Raw genomic sequence first — 19,605 nt, forward strand, 5'->3', positions numbered from 1 at the left:
TTCTCAGTGCTCACTCTCGTCACTTGCGATTCAGACTACAATCGAGCTCTCCTGGAGTACACATTCTTTTCTTTTTTTGTCCGGATATTTCTAGAACCTGGGAAAACACTATATTGAGAATATACTTAAGCTAGAGCAAGATGGAGTTCGAAACGTGTTTTCACTGATAATAAAAAAATGCATTCAATCCTCTTTTTAAACTTTCTTGCAGAGCTACACCAGGGATTTCTGTTCTAGCCGTTTCTAATTTAACTGCGATAGATTAGGGTCAACACTGTCCACAGCCAACACTTGGGCTACTGTTTTACCAATAAATAGTGGGATTGACTGTAACATTATATTGTTTCTACAGCTGAAAGGACAAGCAGTTTCAGTGACGGAAGTTCGAACTAACGACCCTCATATTGTAAGTCGACTATTTTAACCACCAGGCCCTTTTCTGTCTGTAACTGAATAATGCATTTACATAATAATTTTGAGCACGTTTTAAAATATCTTTGCATCTTGATTGTGAAGCATATCTTCAGCTTTTATGATATAATGTGTGAGGAGGTTTAAGATATTAACGATACGATTGTTGAATGCTGTGTGATAATCAGGGTATTTTTTTCATGCAATAGTCAGTCTGTTTCAATGTTGATTGTTTTCATACTACCATAACCTCAAATAGTTTATCAAATATGTATTTGTCCATGTAACTTGTATGGCTAAGACGATAGTGTTTTAAGATGTGATGATTGATGTTTACAACTGGTTCTCATGGTTCGCCGTTTCTTTGCCGCTAAATTGCGTTTTTGAGCTGTTTGCCGGCTTCATCTCCTTTTATAAGTAATTTGAAAGTGAGAAATGCATATATAAAGCACTCTTTGGTTATCTTGATGTAAAAAATCGTAGATTGTTCATACTGTCTCGCTGAAGACCATTTCTTTATACAGAAAACTTATCTAGAATGTTCGTAGCTGCACATTGTTAAACGAGTTAATTAAAATGCTGATGCCATCGAATAAGTGTAATGAAAATTTACAAAAATCTCCTTACTGTATTAGTAGTAATTTTCAAAAAGCATGTATGTTTCGTTTCTGTTTACTGGTGAGTGTTGACCGTTGTTGTTAGGCCTAGCATGTCATATGCAAGCTTGTTAAAAAAGTTAAACTTAGGCAGTCCTAATTAGATAGTACATACTGTAAAATATCGCGTCTATATAGTTGCTCTTTAGAAGCTAAAAATTCAAACAAACAATAAAAGTGGTAATATTACTGATTAATTGACTTAGTATGGATCTTACGTCACTTGAATAGCAATAAAATAAAATAACGACGAAAGATATGTTTATTAATATAGCTTTGTGCTTAACAAGTAATGTATCGTGGGTAGCATAGTATGTAATATACACAACCCATTAATTTAATTCGTATATATTATGTTGAGAAAACAGTTAAAATGTCATCAAATCACGTTATTCGAAACCTGTTATATAAAACAATGTTTATATTCTCTTTACTAGTTATGAAATAGCTTAAATATTTGAAAACAACTTTATGAATTTTGACTTCATATAATTCAACTGATTGCATTGAATGCATTGTGATTTTCTCTAGAAAAGTTCCCCATATTAAAAAAAAGTGATTACTTTTAAGATAAGTTGTATCAAAAAGAATAATAATTCTCTGCTTAATTTAGTTTACATAATTACAGTTTTTATTTATGAAACTGAAGATATAAATAGAGTGAAACATTGTCCTCACTGAATATAACATGAATGGTATGGTTGGCATTTTATTAGATATCTTTGTTTGCTTTTTGTAAAAGCAAAGAAAAATATTTACAGAAGTTGATTGAAAATGTTCATCTTAGAGAGCAGTGGTTTGTATAATATTTATTGGAATCTGTGGTATTTGTACCATGTGTTTATACTGAATAATATCGAGATTTTGAAGATGTACTCTATAAATTATCTCTTAAGTAGCCAAATCTATGTGGGAGTTTTGTAAGGTTAACTTTCAGAAAGCATTTGATAAAACAGTCTTTGCTTGTGGCAATGGAAAGTGAAATTAACAGTAAAGTATCAAAATGTTATATATCAAATATATGTGTGTGTGTGTATATATATATATATACACACACACACTAAAAACGTTCTGAAAACTCCATTATTGCTTATATCTTCAACATGGGTAAATTACTGCATGAGAGGAGTTTTGAGTCCATAATATCTTCTTCCATTTATTTGGTTTAGCGATATTTTATTTCATGTGCTTTAATAGTTAACTACCAGGAACAAAATATAAGCATATATATATGATAGCCTTAAATGTTTGGATTTATTTCAACTGTATACTGACAGAAAGATTAAAAGCATTGCTTGTAAATTACATCTCTAAGGCAACTATGAATTTGTCACTTGCTACACTGCCATTCGGGTACTTTTACCACAAACAACATGTAATATTGTATGCCTCTATGCTTTGTAAACCTACACTTTCAACTGTAAAATGATTTTACTTCAAAAATTTTTAATTATTTGAGAAAATTATAGTATAAATCGTTACTTATCCAAACAACTAAACTTTCTTTGCACTGTTTTTTGCAATATTATTGTGTAAATGTGCTGGATTACACACAGACTTTCTTTATACTACATTGTTATAGGTAAACTGATATGATGGTTTTATTAGTCATCAAGGAAAAATCATAAAAATACTCATAAAGACAAAGTTGGTGCAAAGTGTTCTGAAATATAATAATTGTGTATGCGTTTGCATGTGCGAAAAGGGATTATACTTAAGTATGGTAGTACTTCATAGGAGAGTTTGTGATGAAATTAGGACTATAAAAATCGCATGTTTAAATCCACCTTTCAAATGTCTCAATATTAACAATGATAACCCGGCATAGCCAGATGGTTAGGATGCTTAACTCGTAACCTGAGGATTACGAGTTCAAATCCCCATCGCACCAAACATGCTCGTCATTTCAGCTATGAAGGCCTTATTATATGATGATCAATCCCATTATTCATTGGTAAAAAGTAGCCAAAGACTTGGCAGTTGGTGGTGATGACTAGCTGCCTTCTCTCTAGTCTTACACTGCTAAATCAGGGACGGCTAGCACAGATAGCCCTCATGTAGTTTTGTGTGAAATTTAAAACAAACACTTCAGAGAACTCGTCTATCTGGGGTCCCAGTCATTTCTTTATTGTATTGAAAAGGATACTAGTGTGTGTGTGTGTCTATATATATAATAGACAATGCACTACTTTGGCCATGTAATTAAATTTAAGATTTGAATGGTAGAAATCCTGATGACTACTTAAATTGAATCAGGTATATGCAAAACTATATAGCTAATGAAAAGGAAACAAACAAGTATGATAAAAAAACTTTTAAGTTTCATACAGCAGAAATTGATGTATACATAACCTAATTATTTATAGTAATGTAGAAAGTTGTAATGCAACAAAAAGTAAAACTACCAAACTGAGTTACTTGAAATTTGGAAACTTTTATCTTTATTTTGGCTCAGACTAACATCATTGCAGTGACTTGCCAAAGTAGGGATAAACATAGTTAAATTTTAAGTACCCGAGTTTTTGTAGAATTGACGTTCTTGTTTCACAGTCACATAGCAGAATTTTTTTTTTCTTTATAAAAATCAAAAGCACCATATATTGAACTGCTAACTTAATTTGGAAATTGAAAATCTGATATTTAGGAGTTATACTATTTACTACACAAACTACAGGTTGCACAATAATGTTTACAAAATGTTTTCAGGATAATTTAAAAAAGAAAAATAATTTTATTATTTATTAGAGTTTTGAATAACAATGAAAATAGGAATGGACCACTAAATAAACATGTACCAATGTCAGAGGAAACTAAAACTAAACAGGAAAGGAAAATATGAATTTTTTGAACTTTTGGTATATGTGTAATAGTTATATAAGTATCACATGAAGGACGAAAATCTTCCTTTTGATTTTTTTAATAATATCAAAGAAATGAAATATTTAAGGCGTATAACTAAATCTGATCGAATGAGACCCTTCGCATATGGTAAACAAAATTCTTATATGATTGATCACCTATCAATGATATTATTTTTAAAGGCTGCTGTGCAATATTTTAATAAGGGATTATCTTCTGAGATAAAATTTCATGTAATTGTGCTATTCTATAATGAAGTGTGTATTTAATTTAGCATGTTTATTATTTAAACATTGCTTCACTATTACAGATTTTGCTTTATTTTTGTATAATAAAGCTAATGATTATATGGACTGAAAGACAAAATGTTACTTAACAATTATTTTACATCTATCTACCTTTGACTGTTTTAAGATATTTTATGTATGATACTTTCTTTTTTGTACTGAAATTTACTTATTCTGTTTCAGAAATTTACTCTCACCATATATAATAAATAATTACAGAAATAGCTAATATTTAATCTGTTATTTCCATCTGAGATTCCCTTATTTAAGCTATGTTTAGATTAATTATAGGTAGTAGGAATTTAGCCTTAACGAATTGACCTGATGCCTGACAGTATATTTCATGTTACAATTTTACTTGATTAGTGCAGGAGTAAGATAATATACAAATAAATTAATAATAGTTATGGTGAATAAATGTTTAAAAAAAAACCTTTAAGAATTAATAACCAATAAAAATTTTATAAAAATAAAAATAATACACGGTATATTTTTTTTATTAAACCAATGAAGACACATCAGTGTTCTGTTGAAACATGTAGTACACTTATCACTTTCTTATGCTTATAAATCATTGTTTGCTAACTTATTTTAGTAGCCTAATAATACATTTCCTTACTCGAGTATCAATGACAGAGTCGATGAACAAAATGGGAGATACAGTCACCATTAGTTTATAGATGCACCGGTTTTTGTTAATATTCCAAAACTTAGGAAGCCACTGAATATATTTTTAAATCTTTTTGTTTCAGAAATACTTGTAACATATTGTAATTTATCTTGGACAAGTCTCCGATATATTGGGTTACGTACGTTACGTGTTACGAGTTGAAATAATCTGTAATTAATTTGGAAGTTAATTAAATGTTAATATGTATGAAATTTATGATATTTACCAACAAGTTTGATACACACAGTTTTCTTTATAACATAAATATATTTTACTCTACAAACAACAATTTATAATAACGAATATTACAAATAACGATTTGTACACAACCATTTTACAAATCTACAGATGATACTGATTCTTATATCCGATCTAGTAGTACTGAATATTTTATCGACGATCCAGGTCCACGACGAGCAAATTAATTCTGAGTTGATATTGTCACACTTCACTTAAGTTATCTAGCTTGTTTGGCATAACGCTGTTTTTAAGCTGACTTTTAACCAATGATGGTATTTAATGTCCTCGTAGAAACACTAACGTCCAAAGTTGATTTACTGAAATTGAAGGGTTTGTAATATGCGAAATCTATAAACGTTCTTGGTTCAGTTCTGTAGTTTTCCGATTAATAGGCGTTAATCACATTTATAGCATCCGTGGCCTATTGCACACTGACTGTAACTGACAATAATATCCTGTTATTGTATTTCGTCAAGCTATTTTTATATGAATTACGCGAGATTCTAGAACGTTCAATAATGTTCGAATACGCTAGCATTTCAGTAAAACAAATATTGTTGTTCTTATTCTCAAGAATATTCAACAAATTCAGAGAACAAGCGGGACTTGTGCAGTACACATTCAGCAATATACGTCACATGCATCAAACTGAAACAAGCGTAGGCGTTAAGTTAAATGTATAATGGTAAATTCATTACAAACTGTTATAATATTTTGTAGAAAAGTACATATAAAATAAAAGATACTTTAAACTTCTGACCAAGGTTCCAAGGTTAGGGGAAATTATAAAACTATGAAGAATCCCAGTTTGTTGGCTTACTAATTATTTTTTTTATGTAAGACAGGAAGATATATTTCACTGTGTAATATTTATTATGCTTATTTGTTACAGAAGTTGAAAGTTTAGTGTAAATAGGCTTTGTATTTTTTCTAAACTTTTTTAAATTATTGTTTTTCAAGATTGTGTGCAACTGTGTTATAACGTGACCAGTAATTATCTTTGTTCCTCGTTTGTTTGTTTTTGTTTTCTTTTAATAATACAGACTAATATTAAAGGCTATCAAAAATGACGGGAAACCGTTGGTAAATAATTAACGAAAATTATAGAAGTAAAACGAATTTACTTGCAACCTAATGTTCGCTGTTCAACCTGGAAGTAATTCTTTAATCACTATATTTTTTAGTAAAATCTACGCAGAAAAATGAAATGTTATTACACAGTGCGTGTGCACTCCGAAAGAGACTTGAATAGCAATTTCGAACGTTTTCACTGAATTCTACAGGGTGGCCCGTAAGCCCCTACCCATCCATATATCTAATGTATCCAGTGTATCTGTGTGCTGTCCCTCATTCTCTCTGCATAATATTATGCGACGTCATGTTCTGTGATACATTTTCCTCAACATCGGCGATATTTCTCTGAAAAAAGAAACAAATTTATAATACATGCGTAATTGAATATAACATAATAACATATGGGTGGGTAGGGACTTACGGGCCACCCTGTACTTTCTATGTCAGGAATCATTAAACGATGCAAAAGTTCCTATACAAATTTTCAACACTTTTGGCTGTACAACGGATACAAGATATTTGGTTGAAATAAACGTTTATCTTATTTTATGTTATAAGGTCAAGTAGGTAATATACGTGTTACAATATCTAAAGAATATTTTCTAATTAGCGTTTGTTTACTATTTAAATTTTTTAAACGCTGTCTCTATAACGTCAGTAACAGCAAACCTATTTGTAATCTAATTAAAGCATTAGGCCTAAAGTAAGGCTTAGCTGAAATCAGAATATAAATATTCGACTTTTAACAACTAAATGTCATAAAACTTCTGAATTAGATTGTTTTGCTCTCATATCACGCACAACAATACCAGAAAAGATGCATGAAAGCATTTTCGATAAAATGATAAAAATAATAATCCTGTAAAAGTTATTACATATTAACTTTTGATACTGTTTCAGTTTACAGTTATGTTTTTATTAATTCACCAATAAAAAATCGCAATCATTAAATGAAGTTTGTCATTGTTTTCTTATTTTACGGCTGTTAAAGTTGTTGTGTAAAATATATAACCACTTTTGTGACAACAAACAGTTGTGTAGTTAGCCTCTACATAAGTTTGTGCAAAGTTAACGCTCTTTTATGTGATAGTAGACTGAATGAACTTGCACAAACAAATTTGTGGCACTCACTTTCAACAGTATTTTGCATATGGTTTATAGACAGAAGTTTGATACTGTGCTGTGTAAAAATATATACGTGAACTTTTTACAACGTATAATATAGTGGACTTCAGCATTGTGCATCAAAACGTAGGTAGTTACACACAGTTTGGATTGCCTGGGTCTTCTGAAAATTCGACCAGTGGTGCCCATCAAATTTTATAGTTTAGCACTTAACATTTAAATCTGTATTAATAAATTAAAACCAGTGTTCTTTGTCTAACTCAAATGACCAAATTGATGTAGAACACTCTAATAAAACTGAATATATTTAGACCTCTAATATATGAACAGTATATATATACCCCTTCTTGCAGATCTTGCCACTGGTGAATATTACACACAATCATAGTCTCTTAAGGGAAGCATTTTAAACTGCTAAATTCACATTATATAAACCAATAGAGAATTAAAAAAAAAAATTCTTATCCAACAGGCGAAGATACCCAGTAATTTTACATACATGATTAAATACGTAGGTAACCATGTACAACTGAACATGACTGTGTGCTGCTGTAAACATATACAGGCACCATACTTCTTCCCTGACTATTACCTCACAGCTTAATATTTTATCTCAAAATCTGAGACAAATCATGATATGACTACATAGTATGAGCAAGTCCTTGGCCTATTGTTTAAAGCTGACAACAGTCTCCAGACTATACTTAAAACAATAAATAATGTCAGAAAAGAAGGGACAAGTCAGTGCGTGCCAAAACCTAAAATGAGAGACTTGCGGGAGTCTGTAAAGGTAACTAGAAATATTGAATCAGGATTTGACGTTTAAAATACCCAATTTGGTAATTATGAAAATCCTCGGAAATATATGACTTTACAATAGTTTAGGTTTGCTGATATTTAGATATATTATAGTCCTCCCTGACGTAGGAACGTCTTTTCCTCACTAAGCTATTAAAATTGTCTGGCATAATTTATACAAGTACTGTGTGAAACTTATAGATCTTCAAGTTGTATGACGGCATGATAATGCAGTGTTTTAAGCTCAATTTAAAACTAGTATATTCGAATATGGATTTGTACATTTCAAACTTGTTAGCGAATTTTACTGTTGATATTTGGAGCATCTTTCCAGCAATAATAGAATTGGACAGTGTATCTCTAGTTTTGTATTTCAAGTGCGAGATCATTTAATTATCAATTTGGCCAGTGCAATGCATAACAGCTAATAATATAATCAAGCTGAATGCGTATTATAGGATCTTTAGTTGATAGATCATAATATTTGAAATTTCGAAACCAATTTCATGAGGAAATCAGTGAGAGCAAAATAATCTAATGTGCGTATAATTTGTCTTCTATTTTTCACTACCAATATTTCATATAATTTCATGTATTATGTAAAATAATGTATATTTTTAACAATGTCGTTTAGACATATACAAGTTACTTTAATTTTTATAGGGCAAGCACATGTGATCAGTAGATCTAAACAATTCCAAATCCTATGTCAAATAACAAGAGGATCTGATAATCAGTCTAGCTGTATAGAACATGACTACAGCAAAGTTTAGCTAACATTGGAAGTTTGCTGGTGACATTCAGCTAAGTTTTCCGAGCGCTGTAAGCTGAATTACTGATATAAGAATGATGTACAAGTACATTACAATGTTATAAATTTGATTTTTACAAGACAGAAGAGCACTATCGCATCTCTTTCATTTGTTTGATAGATAGAACTATAAAATCACTTCCCACACTGAATACTTCAAAACAATTCACAGGTTATACATACGACTGATCATGAATAAAGTCGTGAAATTACCAACATGTTCATTCATGTAAAGATTATGATGGTATTACAGCAACAGCTACAACACACAAACTCCACACAGCATTAAAAGTACGACACAGAGATGTAAGTATACAACTCTCATGAAAGTGAAATCTCTGATTATGTGAACACAGTTGCTAAACCATCAACTCACAATATGCACAGGAAACTATTTACCTAACACTGGCTCAAATACTTAAATATTCCACATATCCCATATGCGTACTATCAAAAAACAATTGATAGTAAAAAAAAATAATTAAACAATGGTTCTCTTTTTCTTTGATCAGCAGCAGCCGCTTCTCTGCACTCTTTTTCTTTGCTCGTAAAGTAGTAATACCAGATCTTCCTTTGTTTGAAAATGCACTGACTGGCACCCTGTTTATCATCACGTAGGGAAGCACGAAGATTCTAAGGAATACATGAAAATGTGTTCGAGGAAGGTGATACCATTGATGCATTTGAGACTGGCCGTGTGATAGAATACGAGGATGTTACTTCGTGCGGAATTTTTAAAAAGTGCTAATTGAATTTAGCGTGAGTTTTTCTGGTTGCCTGAGAAATGCTTGCACCAAACAAAAACATATGATAAGTACACATAAAATGCACAACTTTCTTCTGACACTTCACGTCTTTCAAGTTCACCGTTAGAGATGTTTCTCAAAGCTAAATATAACAAAAACAGGCTTGGGAATTATGTTAAGAGCTTGGCATCGCGAAGCCTACAGTCTCCTTAGCACTGAAACCAGCATTCCTAGCTGAGACTCCAGTCTAATCACGTAGATGCTCATTTGATGAACACACGCGGCTGCTGTCAGATTTTCAGGTACTATTAATACAAACATTGGATACTTGCATGTATTATTTCATATATGTGTTATGCACCTATAGCCCATATATAAAGTATACATTTATTTTAAATTTTATACATACTAAATCTATGTGAAGGTGTAAACTTTTACCACTGAACATGCAAATATAAGTATGTACTGTTTTAAATTAAAGGTTAAGGTCCGTCTGCAAAACTCATGCAAAATCATTCGTGCGAGAGTTTTTCTTTTTTGCAAATTATGGATTCCTTACTCGTAATCTGATAATATGCAAGTACAATATGCAGTGCAATGTGATATACTTCTAATAAATTATTAGGTCACAAAAAAAAAATCCCTTATTTAGCCTTTCCCCAGTGGCCTCAACGGTGACCCAGTGTACTAGTAATCATACATGTGTCGTAAAACAAATATAAAAGAATATAGAATTTTGATAATATGAATAATTATGTAGAAATAATTGGACATATTTTATCTTCTTTATACCTCATGGCGTCCGCAGAATTTATTATGGGGGAGGCAATATGACATCAAAGCTGTAAATTGGAAAACACAAAATTGTTCATCCCGGGGAGGGCAAGTACTTTTACTGTGAATGCCCTTGTATAGTTTCTTTTTAACTGAATGTTTCTATGGATCGGTAAAACATGACCACGAATTAGAGGCTGTGAATCTTTTCTTGGTTTCTATATTTTGGATGAATGTGTGATAATAGTTATAATATGCCGGTTATATATGCTATTAGCTATCGTTTTTTAAAATGATATTTACAAGCGTGATAGTATGTGTAAAGCGGTATATGCATGAACCATGATACAAACTCTGGTTGTTGGTACGAAGTCTGTATTAAAATATGATTCAGAGCCGGAAGAGTTGTTTTTAAAGCTATAAATAGTTCAACTCTCATATGTTATTATAGTTATGAAAATACATTTAAACATTTCTACACAGCTACACCACATTGTCTGACGTTACAGAAGCAATGACAATAAAAACGTATAGTAACTAGGAGAGACTTGTATCTCGTAAATAGTTTACTGATAATTATGTATTCAAAAACAGATTATTTTATTAATATTACATATGTGGTAAAAATAAAGTAACTGTGAACTATTTTTAGTTTCTTTTGTTTAACAAGTTTCAAAATTAATTGTTACGTCATATATGAATTTAATTTAGGATCCTCAGTAGCTATTGAAAATTGTTTTTGAATAGAGTTCCGATGTTTTGTATTTAATATTATTACCAATACTGAAGTGATACACGTCGTCTTTAAATTTTATTTCGAGGATATGATTTTTTACTTGTATAATAAGTTCAGAATAGCGGACGTCATTATATTATAATACAAGCATAGCCCATGTTTTACAAAGGAGAAAGAACGAAAAAAATAGTAGTTATTGAATGGATTAGCGTCTTGCCGACAGCGCAACACGCTTATAACCTGTAGTTCAGTACAAGCACACGATCTAGGCTCGCTCTAATGTCATATGGGTGACGTCAAGCAAGGGTCCATCCAGGGTCTTTATGTCTCTTCGAAGGCGGGGCTTTCTTTCTACCATAAATAGCAACAGAAAGACGAATGTAGAATGTTTATTTGTTGTTTGATAGCTGGTTGTATGCGTTGGTGTTCACGGTTTGACATTTAACGATAACGGGTGTGTTAGACCTGTTACTGTTATCAAGTTAATTGTGGTTAGCCTTTTAGTATGGACTTAGGTTTATAACAGAAGTATTAGGACGTTGGTTATTAATCAAGTTTCGTATGTAATATTTTAAGCAATTTTATTTTTCGAAATTCCTCAAAATAAGAAGAATTCTTCGTCACCTGTCCTTGCTATTATATTCTTCTCAAACTTGAAGAAATGGACTGACATTCTTAATAGAGAAAAAAAAAAAGTTTTGAAGGTTTGTTAATTAAAGTGAAAATGAATTTAAAGACTACAGGTTATAAAATTGTTGGATGGTAAGTTAATCTTTCCACAGTATCGGTATTTAAACTCTTTAAGTTCTGTAATTTACTGTTATTCTCGTAATTTTTGGTTAATTTTTATTTGAAACTAAAGGCAGATATTTAATTTTAGTATGTAATTTAGTAAAGGATGGTTATATTTTCTAGACCTGTTGTAGGTGAAGGCAAGATCTTTCATGTGTTATAAATATAGGTTCAAGTAGTGATAGGGAAAATTTTGTTTTGTGCAACTTCTCTCTCTCAAGCTTAGAAATGATTTAACTACTCAAATATTTGATAAATTCGTAATAGTAAAATGCTGCTTTTAAAGACTTCAGTATTAATTTAGCTTTACAGTCTTGAGCTAGAAAGTATCAATTTAAAATAATGACATTACTTTTGTATTTGATATTAATTTGGCTAAAAATAAAATCGTGAATAAATCAGAATGTGATTTGTGATTATGAGCTTAGCTTAACTGATTTGAGATTGTATGAATTTGTCTTTTTTTTTAATTGTGAGTACATGTTATGTTATCAAAACTGTATGTGAAAATTTTCTTTTAGCTTAATAAATACATCAGATTTCTAGTATATAGTTATGTGAAAATAACCATTTCTGATGAATAAAACTGGTCATTTTAAAGCTTGTTTTGGACCATTTTATTCATTAAATCCATAATTTTATGATGGAAGTAGGGTTTGTATGTTCTAGCTCTTATGATGCTAACTTTAGGTGAAACAAAAATTGTGTGTGAAAAAAAAAAGTGTTTGTGGTGATTGCTTTATAAAAAAAGATTGAAATACTTCTATATGAACCCCTCAGTGGGACAGCTGTAAGTCTGTTGACATATAATGTTAAAATCCACATTTCAATTTCATGCAATGAACATAATGTGGTAAAAACATATTTATATAAGATTTGATAAAAATTGAAAGCAGTTTCATAAAACTTGTCAGTAAGAAATAAACAGAAGAAATCTTTTGTTTTTTCAAATCCACAGTTCTTTATTTGCAGTGTTGGTAATTCATACTTCAATATTTTTCACAGTGTATCAGTTTTGTGCTTTCTTTATTTATGTGGTTTATTATATTTTTAATAGGTTATGAACAAGCAGTTTTCTAAAGAATTTTTGCTGATGACATGCATTTTGGTTTAAAGGATGGGTTGTGTGTCGTCTAGACCTGTTGTTGTTGAAGGTAGAAACTTGTTTCATGTAAGTTGCATCACAAATAAATCTGAATTGTTATTCATGGGACTTTAAGTTGTTTTTGTTTTAGATTTATTATAGTATATGTAACAGACCTCAACATAGTAATTTAAAATTTTCTACTGGTTAAAACTTTCACTGTAACAAGCCTAGAAAGTCTTCCATAGTTTTGTTTTTTTGCTAAATTATTTTTGTAATCAGCATTTTCAAGAAACAAACTGTATGGTTCGTAATACCTAATGAAAAGTAGGTAATATATAAAACAAATTATAATTACTGTTTATAAAGTATGCTAAACATTGCAAGTTTTTGATTTCTTATTAAGTCACATGATTTATACAAACAAATACATTATAATCTTGTCAACTTTGTGCTATTACATTCAGTTTAGATGGTATTTTATATAGGTTTAGAGGTCCATTAGAATATCTTTTAAGATATGAATGTTTAAAATATTTTTTATCAATTAAGTTAGGCTGAAACCAGAAATTAAATGTTGATTGAGGCTTAGCTTTTGTTACTTGGTATTTCTGATAATTGAAGTATTTTATTACTTAAGTTGTACATGACTGGAGATATAAGAGGCAAGTTATAGATAAGAACTTTTATGTTGAGGGTTTTAGTCAAGCTATGTAATTTGCTGAATATACCCTTTATATCTCTTGTTTTGATAAATTAATTGAATTGCAATCATAAAATGGTAAGATGGATGCCTCAGTCACTTTCAAATAAATAACTGGACCAAGATATGGGATGTATTTCTGTGTACAGTACATAAAACTTAAAAACCTTAGTTTGTATTTATTGAACTTGTAGCATAGGTCTGTTAGACTAGCTTTGATTATGGGTATATTGAGATTGGAATTAATGTTCTTCAGATGTATTAGTTATATATCTCATGTTTTATATAATGAACTAAATGCAAAATTTAATTCAGATTTTAGTATTGAAATTAAAGTCTTTTTACATTTTATCAACTACATGTTACATATAAACTGTTATCTACAGGGGTATTTGGTAGATTTGTATTTGTAATGATAAATCTCTTGGAACATGTTGAGGAATGAAGATATTTATCTTAGTGAAGATGGACAAAAATAATTAACAACTCACACACTTCTATATACAGATGATGTCAAATAAAAGTTTTTATAAAATTTAAAAACTACTTTTCTGAAAGAAACATCAAGATTCTGCATAATTTCTAAAACCATCTCCTGTACCAGTAGAAACATTTTTTTTATTATATTCTGTAAATAAAGTTAAAATAAAACTGAGAGATTTATATTTTGTAAATGTTGAAAGGTGATGTTAAATAGTTTCACCCATGTTAGGTGGAATTGTAAAATTTCTATCCTTAATCTTAATTTTAAACTGATAATATTGTATATATATATAGATGTGTGTGTGTATTTAAAATTTTAATGACATTGTTGTATTCTTTGCCTTGCATTTTCCTTGTGTTTAGTCAACATTCTATACCATCTTTTATGTTATCCATCATTTTCTCAATTATCTAATGTGATTGACTTAGGCTTCCTGTTTATGTATCACTTATCTGAAAATAAGTACTAACATACATTTATGGTTTAACCTTCTATCTCTACTCTTTTTGTTTAGGATATGAATAATCTGTGATAACTTTTTTTTTTATAATTATTGCAATAGAAATAAATATGGAAATGTACACAATACACATTACAGGATCCACAAGATGTTAAATTTATTAGTGACACAAAAAAACATTTAAAGAAAATAGAAACAAAAAACGTGTTTATGATGTTGCAAGTAAAATAAAAAAGTTAAGCATATGAAAATTGAAATCTTTATAATATTGTAATAGTAATTCCAAAACATACCATCCACTGATACTATAGCTCTTTCTTGATCCTTGGGTTTCCACACTCAGACCATCTAAGCATTGAAAGTGCTGGCTCTTCTCTTTCTCTACTGAAATGCTTTAGGCAAATTCCAAATTGCAAAACTTGCCACCAAATTCAATACACCCTATATATAGGTACTGTATGTAAACATCTTATTCCAGTAATGTTATCACTTTTTTCAACAAAGCATTTGACACAGGTTTTTATGAACAGGAGTGTTGATTATTTACTATTTACATTATAAATCTGAATGCAGTTGGCATTTCTATGGTTATCTTTTCATGTATATTTGTTTTTGTTGAACAATTTTTATAATCTTAATGACAAGTATGAATTTTCAAGTTAATGTTTCTCTTACAGAAGCCAACCAGACTTCTTTTCTTCCACCTCTGCTATCTGGTGTTTGTCAACAGCCAGTGAATGATTCACTCACAGTCAAATCTCTCTGATATGCAGGCTGAGGGTGTCATTATGGGTGATTCTGAGGTGGCTTTTGTAAATAACCAGGGAGCAATTGGCAAGAATGTAGACTTGCATTTTTTTACTCCTTTTACTAAGTCAGCCTCAGTCGAGGATCAGTTTGTCCAGCCAGCCTCTTTTCTTTGATTGATTACTTGGTTTTTTGAGAGTTTTTGGGGCCCATTCTATTACATTTGACTACTTGGTTTTCTCCTCCTCCTGTTAAAGCTGGAAGATTTGCCATTCAGTTACACGTGGGATATCCATGCCTTTTCCCCTATGTTTATTGTATCAGCACACTTTGGCTTATCACCATCAGGAGGAGGCCAGTTTGTCTTTTCAATAGACAGACTGTCTTTTGAACTTGTAGAGGTCTAGATCGGAACCTTCGTTCACTTTAAACAGATCACAGTTTTCTCAGATTTGTCTTACTCTTATGTCTGTCCTGAAGTATTTATCTTCAATCCAGTCTTTTGTCTGAAGTCTATAGAAATGTTCCCTTCAGCAATTTGAAGATGAGTTTTTGGGATTTTGCTGATGTCTACTTCAGTCTGATTGTCTTTCATTTCTTCCTTGGTTTCCTGGCTGATTTGTCACCATCTTGTAATAAAATACATTTATTCACACACCCATCTATTCAGGGATGGAGAGCTTATCTTCTAGGCCAGGAGCTCAAGGGTACTTAGAAGACATGTCTACCTTCCATATCATGTTCTCAAACGTTTTGCAGCACATTGGGCAATGATTTAAGGTCAGTCTCTTTTTGAGGGGAAAAATTGTCATGATACAGTCTAACTATTTCTCGTTAAGGAGGCCTTTGTTTTCATACTATATATTCTTTACTGGGCTTTTTCTAATTGTATCAATCTTTTCAACATGTCATGTTTCAGGAGTGATCAATTTAACTGCAGATCACTTGTCTTGACATAATTGGATTCTTCCAATGGAATAGCTGCTAGAACACAAGATTTTTTTTAGTGGATTTGCTCTCAGTTCAGGTCTCCAATAATTGATGCCTTTGCTGTTTATTAAAATTCTCAACTGCAATTGTTTTGGTCTCTGATATCTCATCCTTGAGCATTGGCAGTATATGTGTTAAGTCAGGACTAGACATGTTTACATCTGTATACCTTTCCCCTGATTCACCTATGCCCTTGGTTCTTACTGTAATTTTTTCTACTCCCTTTTGAGTTCCTTGGTTACACCTTATTGGCCAGCTCAAGCATAGTTTCCAGTTCTTCAGTATTTGTAGGAATGCCCACCTCTATTTCTTCCACATTGATAGTATCTGAGACAACCTTGATCACAGATTCTCTGTCCAGATGTTTGGAAACTCAGTTTTCATGCTTGGAAGTTATGTGGTCCTTTGCCCAACCAACATAAGGGTTTAACTTCTAAGGTTTCTCTGTATTTAACTAAGTCTTTCTATAAGTAAACCACAATTGTTTATCAATGGAAATGGAATATTTATTGTCAATGGTGTATTAAAAGGTATTTACACCCTTTTCATCCAAAAGTATCTTCCATATCCCATTTTATAATTTCACTATTTGAGAAGGGTTTTACTTTGTTTATGGTGGTTTTATATAAGGCATTCTTATCCACTTCTTTTAGGTATTTTAAATATTGTAAGGCTTTTGAATCCTCAATTCTGTCACATCTGCTAAACTCCTTTCATGTCCTTTGGCCCAAACAACTTTTTTAGTTATTAAATTGGAATTTTATAGTTGCTATACATGTGCTGTCACAGCCTCTTTAGTTTCATGTTTTTTGTTTCACCTTTCTCTTAAATTGTATTTGTTGTTAGCTGGTGGACACATCAGTTAGAGTTGTTTGTAGTTTATTTGCGTAAGACTTTTTATCATTCCACATTTTTTATGGTTTACTTCAATAGGTCTTCTCAAGACTGGCAGCCAGGGAAGGCAAACAATTCTCCTCATCAATCCATTTTCCAGCCATTTCTTACCTTTTATGGATGTTCCAATCCTGATTGTTTGTTATATTCTGTCAGGACCCTTAAGTGTCATGACTTGTCCTAACTGATTTTAGGGTTCTAGTAACTGATTGTTCATTCATGAGGATCTTTCTGTTTTTTTTTTTTGTCTTATTTCTCATTACTCTTGCAGGGTAGCTTCAAAAATTGATTTGCATGGCCTATAATTATTATTACAAAAGAGGAATCTATTGCATGCCACATCTTACCAGATTCATCATATTTCTATGTCATTAGCCATCTGGTTGAATTGTTCACTGGAAGACATTATATGGGCTTATTTGTGGACTACTCTTAATACTTTCCTATCTCGTTACTTACATGACCTGATAGTTCCTCTTCTTAGGGTTTTCACGTATCTCTTGTAACCATTTGACTACATATGTTAAGACTTTAACCATAGTTGAGTATGTTTCTCAATCATATACTCTTTTATTTTCCTTTTATTTTCACTGGTTCCAGTCTGTGGCAAGTGTTACCCAGGCAGGTATGCTTTCTCTTATAAATTCCACATTAGTAACCACTTTCACTATAATTACTATAGGTTGCAACAGGCTCTGTTGTAATTGAGTGTTTCCATAAGACCATCTAAGCTCATACTGGATGGTATTACCTTTTTGTGGACTATCATTCATGGACAGTCATGAAGAAAGCTAAAGGGAATCTTGCCAGTCCCTGCCAGTCTTCTTGTTGAATAAATGAGGATTGGTTTTCCTTAAAAAATCTAGGGAACTTAGTTCACCTGTTGCACAATTTTTAGAGCACCATTCTTCAGGACTACTCAATGCATTTTACCCTCATTTTCCTGCCAAGTCTCTACTGTAGCATAGGAGTCTTTAACACCCCTAGTTTCCAGTCACTGGAATGGCAGACAGAGGCTATTTTATACAGTGTTCAAGCATGTTCCTCCACTCTTGGAGAAAAAGGCAAAGTTGGGGGCTCTTTTACTAAGGGTCTCTGGATATTTTTCTCCAGATGTTGGGAGTGGCACCACCACCCTCCATGGGTTCCTACTTATAATTCTGGTTCAGATTTGACACAAAGGTATATAGTTGGAAAGTTCACAGTCCTTCTCTCTGAGCAATTTCTCATGTAGAACTCAATGTTAATTTCTAACCCACTAGTCTATTCTGACTTGCAACTTATAAATAACAAGTACCCACCTCCAGTAACTAGAAAATTTTACATTGATTTATCAATTTATCTTGTTTCATGGACATTGAAAAGGTTAATTGTGTTGCACTTTTGGCTTCATTTAGAGCCAAAGCTCTGAGCTACTTATACTGCCTATCATGAAAAGAAATTAAGTATTTCAGTTTTGCTAGGAGCCACTCAAGAATAAAATATTGTAAATCTACATTTTTGTTCTATAACCTATGTCAAAATTTGAAATGTGAATAATAGTGTGATTGTTTTCTATCATTTTAGAGTCAGATATCATGTTTCTGTAATAAAAATTTAGTACCAACATTATTTATGCTTGTTCTGCCATTGTTTCTAAAGCAAACATTGAGCTTTATCTGCATGTGCACCTTTACAAATGGAGGTGTATAAATGCTTGTACAGACACTACAGTTCAAAATAAATATAAGACAGTAGCTAATAAAAAAAATATGTGGACAGAAAATGAGATTTATGTTATACATTTACTTTCAAAAATTATTTTGAAAGTATTGTGAAACCTAAAACTGTTAAAAGAATTTTCCAGTTGCAAAATAAAACTTGTTATACAGTTTAGTCAGCCTTTATTATAAGTTTGAACTTTTTTGATACAGGTTAGGTGATGTTATAATTGTAGACCACTATGTAATACAGAAGCCCTTTAAAATTTAAATGTGTTAACTTTAGCCAACACATATTCAAAAATATATTTAATGTATAATGGTCACAAGGAAAAATGAAGATAAAATTGCTATTGTTCCTACAGTTGGAAAGCAAATTAAAGATTGAAATTTTATGTGATGTATTTTGATATGTAACAGATGTTTTAGTTTTATTTTAATACAGATGGTTGAAACCCTAACCTAGTCATATATTTTAAAACATAAAATATATTTGCACATTACATTTTTTTAGACTTATAAGCTACAAGTTTACCTTAAATATTTTTGCTTTTGCAAATGTGT

General features: G+C 31.2%; 1 protein-coding gene across 6 annotated transcripts in view; it reads left to right on the top strand.

Annotated features, from left to right (window-relative positions):
• Window positions 1-19,605, top strand: part of LOC143247204 (uncharacterized) — a 65,845-nt gene that overhangs the window by 42,208 nt on the left and 4,032 nt on the right. For 2 of the 6 annotated variants that reach the window (XM_076494880.1, XM_076494888.1), the window contains exon 2: window positions 13,037-13,150. In XM_076494880.1, coding sequence (XP_076350995.1) covers window positions 13,097-13,150 — 54 coding nt within the window. In that variant the 5' untranslated portion in view covers window positions 13,037-13,096. Of the gene's footprint in view, window positions 1-296; window positions 407-885; window positions 1,090-11,559; window positions 11,892-11,927; window positions 11,950-13,036; window positions 13,151-19,605 lie in introns of those variants that run through there. The other 4 variants (XM_076494925.1, XM_076494907.1, XM_076494897.1 and 1 more) reach the window with 4 other exon arrangements.

Source organism: Tachypleus tridentatus, chromosome 1 (assembly GCF_004210375.1).
Source record: "Tachypleus tridentatus isolate NWPU-2018 chromosome 1, ASM421037v1, whole genome shotgun sequence".
Taxonomy (NCBI): Eukaryota; Metazoa; Arthropoda; class Merostomata; order Xiphosura; family Limulidae; genus Tachypleus; species Tachypleus tridentatus.